The sequence below is a fragment of the Erinaceus europaeus genome, chromosome 4, assembly GCF_950295315.1.
Source record: "Erinaceus europaeus chromosome 4, mEriEur2.1, whole genome shotgun sequence".
Lineage (NCBI taxonomy): Eukaryota > Metazoa > Chordata > Mammalia > Eulipotyphla > Erinaceidae > Erinaceus > Erinaceus europaeus.
Window position 1 is genome coordinate 63,524,209 of NC_080165.1, and position 8,573 is coordinate 63,532,781.

Below are 8,573 nucleotides of genomic sequence, written 5' to 3' on the forward strand. Positions count from 1 at the left end.
CTCTTCCTCTCTCAATTTCTCTGTCCTATCCAACAACAACAGCAATGATGACAATAACAATAATAACAACAACAAGGGCAAAAAAATTGGGGGGGGAGAATGGCCTCCAGGAGCAGTGAATTCATAGAGCAGGCACCAAGTCCTGGCAGTAACCCTGGAAGCAAAAAAAACAAAACACAAAAACAGAGGAGGGGGCATTAAAATAACAGATGATTTTATTAAAAGGAAAAGAGCAACAGCAGTATGAAAACAGTACCTATGCAGAACAGTCTAGAGAGAAATGTAAGAGAGTAATCAGGATATCAGGATTCTTTCATCAAGATCCCACAAAAGGTCTGTGTGTGTTGAGGGGGGGGAACACCTTAACCTAAGCTTGGACTAGAGATCAAGTATATAATTACCTTAATGTGGGCTCAAACATTTCTAAAAAACAAACAAAAAAAAATAGAGGGAGAAAGAAATGACATATTCTGTCTAAAACTGGAGAATAAAACAGCATGAAATAGCTGGTCTGGTCTGAATATTATTTATATTATAAAGAGGGTCCCTTGCCCTCAGTGTGGATCAACAATGGCAAGGACAGCCCCATTCTCTGATGGGAGGTAGGGCAACATACTCTACCACTTGAGGAAGATGGGTCCTGAAGTTAGTGCAGCCTAGAATGTTCCTAGCTGTGACCACAGAATGCGAGCTCAGACCTACAGTGATGTAGAGGTTACACAGGTTCCTGCGACAAATACTGGCCCCAGATCAAATCAGTGGGGTTTACAGTTAACAATGTTTATATACTTTCCCCGTATTTAGGAGCTACTCTCTTTCCTGATCCAGCTTTCTAGTCCTATTTCCACTCTCACACTATCTCCCCAGACAATACCTTTGGTCCACCTGCATGTTAGCTGTTGGGCTTAGGCAAAAATTAGTAAAGTCATGTGCCCCTTGTAATATACCTAAAATAGACTGCCAAAGATTTTCCAAAATGGAGACCCCATATCTCATCTGCTATCTTCTTGCCTTTAGGTTCCTGATTATTTTACAATTTGTTCTGCTCTTTATCTCAATGCTTTTTCAGCCACCAAGTTCCAGATGATACCATGATGCCAACCAGACTTCCCTGGGCAGACAATCCCACCAACGTGTCCTGGAGTACCCCCCCCCGCCAGATCCCTGCCCCACTAAGGAAAGAGAGAGTTAGGATGGGAGTATGGATTGACCTGCCAACACCATGTTCAGCAGAGAAGGAATTACAGGAGCCAGACCTTCCACCTTCTGCACCCCATAATGATCCTGGATCCATACTCCCAGAGGGCTAAAGGATAGGGAAGCTATCAGGGGAGGGGATGGGATACAGAGTTCTGATGATGGGAACTGTGTGGAGTTGTATCCCTCTTACCCTATGGTCCTGTCAATATTTCCATTTTACAAATAAATTTTAAAAAACATAATTTACTTTGAGCAAGTCAAAATAAAAAAATAAAATAAAGATGTCCCTGATGTAACTCACAAAATTCATTTTTAAGTTCCCATATTTAATAAAATATAGTCATACATTAAGCTTCTTTAAGTGTTAAACTATAGTGAGCAAACTATAAAAGCATAGCACTAGGTAAAGAGATATTAAAAGGGGGTCATGCCCCCTTGCACATGCCCGATCTCATCTGATAGAAAAAAAAATATATATATATATATATATATATATTTTTAAATTGAGGGTACTATCAAGTGGTTTACCTGGTAGAGCATATATGTTATCATGAAGGGGGACCCAGGTTCAAGCCCCAGGCCACCACAGGGTACTGCCTGCAGGTGTAAAACTTCAAAAGTGGTGAAGCAGTATGCCATGTCCATCCTTCTTTCTGTCTCTCCGCTTTCTATCTCTCTTTGTCTCTCTATCTTTATCTAGAGAAAGAAGAAAAACAGAAAGAAAAGGAAGAAAGAAGAAAAATGGCCACCAGAAGCAATAGAGTGGTGTAGGTATCTAGCCCCAGCAATAACCCTGGAGTTAAACAACAACAACAATAACAACAAAAAACCCTTTGGATCCTCTTTGCACCAAAACAAAGGACTAGGGTGGGGGCTGGGAGAGGGGCACTTTGGTATATGACGGTAGAAAAGGACCTAGAATGGGGGTGAGAGAGTTTTGCAGACACCTATAATGTTGAGATGAGAAATTTTACCCATCTGTCAACAACTTTACAGTAAACTATTAACACCTACCCCCCAAATGATTTTTCTTTAGAAGTTGGGATGGATGTTGGGACCTTACAGAAACACAACTCTTAACAAGTGTAAGTATAATAGTAAAAAGAAAACATGAATTGTATTCTATGAGTTACAAGCACTGCATTCTCCACAAGAAGTAATGCTAATGATGCCACAGTGGGTATTCATATACCAGTAGTTTAAGAGCTATTCCACTGACACTTAGTCCTGCTAGCTATTCCAGCTAGTTCAATAGTAAAACAGAAATAATGGATAAAGATAACTTACTTAAACTTGTAGCTCTCTCGTTTATTATTTACAAATCCATCTGCCAGATCACGAGGTACGATGATTTCCAAGCTGGTTGGCAATTTTTCATCTTCTTCTATGGAATAAATCTGCAAAACGGGTGACAGCAAGTGAATATAAATGGTAAAATTATGGTTTGAATTATGACCATGTTATTATGATGTGCATTGCAATGGTATAAAAATTGTCCATTTAAGATAAAACATTATAATGTAGTATAATTTGGATAATTTTCCTCTTTGAACTGTGTGCACTCAAACAAATATTAATATGTGAAACTGAACAAGAAGTAAAACCGAAAGTTCTTTCAAAGCAAAAATCATCTTTGAATGATCTAATGTTCAAACTTGAATGTCTCTATTGTTGACAGTTAAATAATAATCCCAAAAAGCACATATAATTTAAGTATTACTTTGGAATTCTGTACCAGAAATCAACATTTTACTACATGCAATAAGCATTACTGAGCATTCACAAAATGCTAAACATAGAGATCAAAGTACTAAGTCTGAGACTTCTCATAGAATTCACAAAAAAAAAAAGCTCTAATTCAAGTAATGTTCAAAGAAGCCCAATTTTCCATAAGACATATCCAAACATTTGATAAAAGACATGTGGTTTCAAAAGACACATGTAATTCATGTCTTTGATGTCATTTTCAAGGCTCTCCTAGCTCAGTCACTAATTAGCAAATGACGTGGGAGAAATCATTTAACCTCTCTAAACTTATATGAAAATGAAGGGTCGTACACAATTCTCTTACAAGTATGAATTCCCTGATTCTTTTTAGTCATCTACTCCATTACTGGCAATAAAAATCCAGAGTCAAGCCTACAAAGAGATCATATAAGACCCAGGAAATAGTCCAATATTAGAGGATATTTAAGATCCTAGCAGGGCCCAAATTTAATCCCCAGCACCATCATATACCAGAGCTGTGTTACCCTGGGCTCGTCACCTCTTCTCTCAAGTTCGTTCTCTCTCTCTCTCTTCCATACTCTTCTATCTCTCATAAGTTTGTGCCTATGTGTTAAAGATTATACTGTAAACCATTGACCTACCTATAAAATTTTTTAAAAATTAATGAGGGTCTGGGTGGCGGCACACCATATAGAGTGCACATGTTGCCAAGATCAAGGACCTGGATTCAAGCATACTCTCCACATCTGCTGAAGAAAAGCTTCACAAGTAGTGAAGCAGAGTTGCGGGTGTCTCTCTTTAAAAAAAATTTTTATTATCTTTATTTATTGGAGAGACAGTCATAAATCAAGAGGGAAGTGGGTGGAAGAGAGGGAGCGAGAAAGAGAGACAGCTGTAGCCCTGTTTCACCACTTTCAAAGCTTTTCCCTTGGAGGTGGGGACCAGGGCCTCGAACCTAGCTCCTCAAGCATTGTAACATGTGTTCTCAATCAGGTATGCCACCACCTAGCCCCATCTCTCTTTCTTTTTTTTTTTTCTCTCCCTTCCCTCTCAATTTCTGTCTCTATCCAAAAAGAGGAAGAAGAGGAGGAGGAGGAGGTAGAGAAGATGGGGGGGTGGAAGAGGAAGGAAAGAAAAATATGGTAGTTGGGAGAGGTGGATTTCTTGTGTAGGCACTGAGCTCCAGCAATAACCCTAGTGGCAAAAAATGGAAGAAAGGATAGAGGAAGAGAGAAAGAAAGAAAGAAAGAAAGAAAGAAAGAAAGAAAGAAAGGAAGGAAGGAAGAAAGAAAGAGGAGAAGAAAGAAAGAAATGGAGAAAGAATAGAATCTTTAAAAATTAAATAAATAAATGAATATTTTTAAATGAGTTAAGGAAGAGATTCAAATAAGATTTGGTGTTCAATGACATAGACCCAACACTGAGCTCTGTTTCTCAGCTGTGTGACCAGCCACCACTTTAAGAATCATGGTTCTTTATACATAAAATGAGGAAAATAGAACTCCCTCACTTAACAAGACTGCTGTGGGGATCAAATGATGTCATAGAAATGGAAGCATTCTGTAATGCCCCATAAAAAATGCTAGCTGTAAGATTTAGAGGATTTTTAAAAAAGACTTCTTGTCTTTCACCAGGAAATAAAATTCTTTCTAACAGGCAATGCTTCCTGTCTAAGACCCATTTAGATGTTTGATTATAGGGAAAAAGTCATATTCTTAAATAAGTAAAAGCCGATGTAAATCTCCAGAAAGTCTGAGTAATTTTCCTAAGCAGATTTTTATTGAATCCTCTCATTTAAATTGCGGTGAATTTGTGTAGAAAAGTCATTCTGTAAAATGAAATTATTTGTAGAAAGTAATGGCATCAGGCCCATGAGTTTCTGGCTAACTTTTCTCAAAAGACATTTTAAAAGAATATACTACAGGGCACCACATCCCTAAAAAAGAACTTTAAAAAGTTAATAGCCAGGCAGGTAAATGAAATGAGTGCATAACATCCCTGAGAGCAAACGAAACATACAGAACAAGTCAAGGAGGTGGCTCAGCAGATAGAGCACAGGACCCTATAACAAAAGCAGCAAAGCAATGTGCAACTCTCCCCCCGCCCTTTTCCCATTAAATATATTAATCTTTTTAAGTTTTTTAAAAAAACAGGTGTGGTAGATACCACACATTTTAATAGAAATATTTTAATAAATTAAATTAAAAAATACTATTAACACTCGGGGCCAGGTGGTGATGCACCTGATTGAGGGCACATGTCCCAATGCCTAAGGACCCAGGTTGGAGCTTCCGGTCCCCACCTGCAGGGGGAAAGCTTTGTGAGTAGTGGAGCAATGCTGTAGGAGTCTTTCTGTCTCCCTCCCTCTCTATCTCCCCTGATCCTCTTGATTTCTGGCTGTCTCTATACAATAAATAAAGATAATAAAAAATAAAAATTATATACTATTAACATCACTGCTCAAAAAAGAGCAAAGATCTTAGATTAGAATATGACAGTGGCCAACTACCACTCTAAGTTATTCTCTGAGGCATTAAAGAAAATATCCCTTATAACTATAAAATTTGTTTATAGATTGAATTTTAACCGTTTGTATAAAATATTATTTGGGAGAGAATTTTCTTAGACTAGAATTAGATCAAGGCAAGAATAAAAAATATTTTTGTAAATATGAAATAGGTGTACAACATCATTAATAATATACCCATTTCAGGCACTCTTGGATATGATCCATGGATATGATGCCTGGAGCCTCTCTTTATAAAGAAGAAAGATTTTTATCTGGAGAGTGGAAAATAAGTATTAGAATATAATAACTACACAATAAATAAACCAAGTTTCTATTACTTATTAGAATATGAGTAGTTTAACCACATTATTTAACTTGGTTCCCTCATGAACAACTCTCTAGTAAGACTGAGAATGCACTTTTAGGCGGGGGGGGGGGCGATGTTTTGAAACATTCAAGAAGCATGCAAAAAAAAATATCCTTTCACAGAACAAGAGCCAAGTCTTCACTTTCTTTCTAACCTTTCTAAGCGTCTGGTAAGCACTCATTTCACAGTTTCTGAATGATGCATATAAATATCTATCTGTATGCTGAGTGTATGCTGTGATTCATGTATATGTTGCAAAATAATAATGCAGTCAACAAATTCCCAAAGGTTCACCGTGTGCAAAGCTTCTCAAACATGTACACTGGTGCATCATTTGCTTGCACGGTTTGCTCAAGCGTGAAACCTTAGGTTTGAATGTCTCTGTGTTTGTGTGCAAGCTGCGTGGCTGTTTCCCGGAGAGGTTCCAGAGGGGTGCAAGGCGAGGGCTCCGTCACGAGTAAATGTGCAAACAAGGCGTGAGTCCCCGCTGGATACACCTGCTTAGAAGCAGTACGGGAGTGTGCGCAGGCCAGCAGGGCAGAGCTGGTGGAAGCGGCCTGGGTGTCTGCCTGCCTCCCCGGGAGTCCCAGACCCTGTGTCCGGGATTCCCGCAGTGACCCGCGCTGGGCGCCCAGCCCCTCACCCCAGCCCCGGCCCCTCGCGTGCCGCCCCACCCCGCCCTGGGCGCTAGCAGCTCCGGCCCGTACCCCTTGTGGCTGCTTTCGGACTGTGGGCTTCACCCTGGCGAAAATCTGGATCGTCTGCTTCACCATCGCCTCTGTGTGGACCCTTGATCTCTCATGGGTCTAGTTCCCCAAAACTTCCCAGACGCACCTGGAGTGAGCCGCTGCCCTAGCAACAGTAACTAGGGACGCTACCCGAGGAGCACCGCGACAGGCGGACCCCGCCTCCTGTTTCTCATTGGTTACAAACCTGGTGGAGCAGCCCCTGGGGCTGACGCTAAGGAGAGGTGACGGGGCGGGGCCGAGCGTAGAGCGTGGCGCATGCGCGTGTTCAGGGTCTGGGCTCCCAACTTTCCCTCTGCTCCTGCCTGAGGTTGTTGGGGAGCACTTGCAGTGTTGTGCCCTGCACCTCGATTTTTTTTAACTTTATTTATTTATTACTGGATAGACACAGAGAAATTGAGAGGGGAGAGAGACACCTACAGCTCTACTTCACCACTCGTGAAGCTTTCCCCTGTAGGTGGGAACCAGGGGCTTGAACCTGGGTCCTTGCGCACTGTAATGTAGGTGCTTAACCAGGTGCGCCACTACCTGGCCCCCCTGCACCTCAATCTTTTCTGTCTCTGTGCCAACGTCTCTTTTACATCCTAGTCATTGTGTTTTCTTTTTTGTTGTCATTCTTTAAAGAAATGCTATTTAATTGGTAACAAGTAATCTGCTGCCCCAGGGTCCTGAACTGAGTCTGCCCACTTGGAGTTTAAACTCAGCTAAAGAAGAGGTTATTTTATCGAGAAGTTACAATTTATGGTCGAGCATTCTATGGAAGGACAACTCATCTGTTTTTGAAGAGACCACTGCTGGAAGAAAGGGGACTATTTCTTTTTTAAGTATTATTTTATTTTATTAGTGATTTAATAATGATTTACAAAATTATGAGATAACAGGAGTATAATTCTACATCATTCCCACCACCAGAGATCTGTATCCCCGTTCTCTCCTTTGGAAGCTGCAGTACTTCCAGGGTCACAGATATGGGTTGATAAATATATATGTGGGTTTGTTTTTCTTGTTGTTTTGTTTTTGTTTGTTTGCTTTTGCTATGGTCCTGCCCTCTCAGACACACCTACACCTATTACTATTTCCAATTGTCGTTTCCTCTTCTCTTTTGAGATCCTGATGGAATTGTGTTTCAGAGCGCTCTAGTCATCTTCCCTAAGTGTTTCTCCCCTTTGGGAGTATGGGCCAAAATTCTTTTTGAGGCACAGGAGGTAGGAGTTCTGGCTTTTGTAATTGCTTCTCTGCTGGACACATGCAGTTGGCACGTTGATTTAAGCTTCCAGCTTTTTTCTGTCTTTCTCTAGTGGAGTAGGGCTCTAGGGAGGTGAGTAGCTGGTGAGGTGGTCTGCCCAGGAAAGTCAGGATGGAATCAGAATAGCATCTGCAACTTGATGGTTGAAAGGCAGTAATATATGAAGAAGGATAAAATGTTTAATAACAAGAACCAAAAAAAGTAAGAATAGATCACATGAAATTAGAGCTCCTATGGTAGAAAGAAGCCAGGAAGTCTAATGCTGTCAGAGAGATTAGGAGATATATCTTACTTTCTTTTGTGTAGTTATTTGAGTAGATAGAGTGATTGAGGAAAGTGAAGTCGGGGGTAGGGAAGCAGGGTGTCTAAGCCTAAGCAGTAAAATTTTGATTAGACAATTTATGGTGCCTTCTATAAGCTTTTCTACTTGCTTGCTGAGCTTATTCGGTCTAAATCTAACCACAGGGGACTATAAACACTTTTACTTTGAGGTATATAGTTGCCCCTAACTTATGGGTATGTGTATAAATGTACCTAGTAGGGGAGTCTTTCTTAATGCAATTGGTCATAATAAGAAAAAGAGTGTATATTGGAACAGCCAATATGGAAATCAATGTGGAGATTCCTCAAAACATTAAAAATAGAACTGCATTCTGACCTAGAAATCCTAATCTTGAGTATGTACCCAAACGAATAATTGAAATTGAGTTGCCAAAGAGATATCCATACACCTATATTCACTGGCAGCATTATTAGCCACAACATGGAAATGAGTGT

At 40.2% G+C, this 8,573-nt stretch overlaps 1 protein-coding gene across 1 annotated transcript in view; it reads right to left on the reverse strand.

Moving 5' to 3' along the window:
* The window catches only part of KIF6 (kinesin family member 6), a 538,059-nt gene extending 531,411 nt beyond the window's left edge, over positions 1 to 6,648 (reverse strand). The window contains exons 1-2 of the mRNA XM_060189745.1: positions 6,512 to 6,648; positions 2,488 to 2,597 (exon numbers count right to left, since the gene is read on the reverse strand). Coding sequence (XP_060045728.1) covers positions 2,488 to 2,597; positions 6,512 to 6,577 — 176 coding nt within the window. The 5' untranslated portion in view covers positions 6,578 to 6,648. The remainder of the gene's footprint in view (positions 1 to 2,487; positions 2,598 to 6,511) is intronic.
* Between the last annotated feature and the right edge of the window lie 1,925 nt (positions 6,649 to 8,573).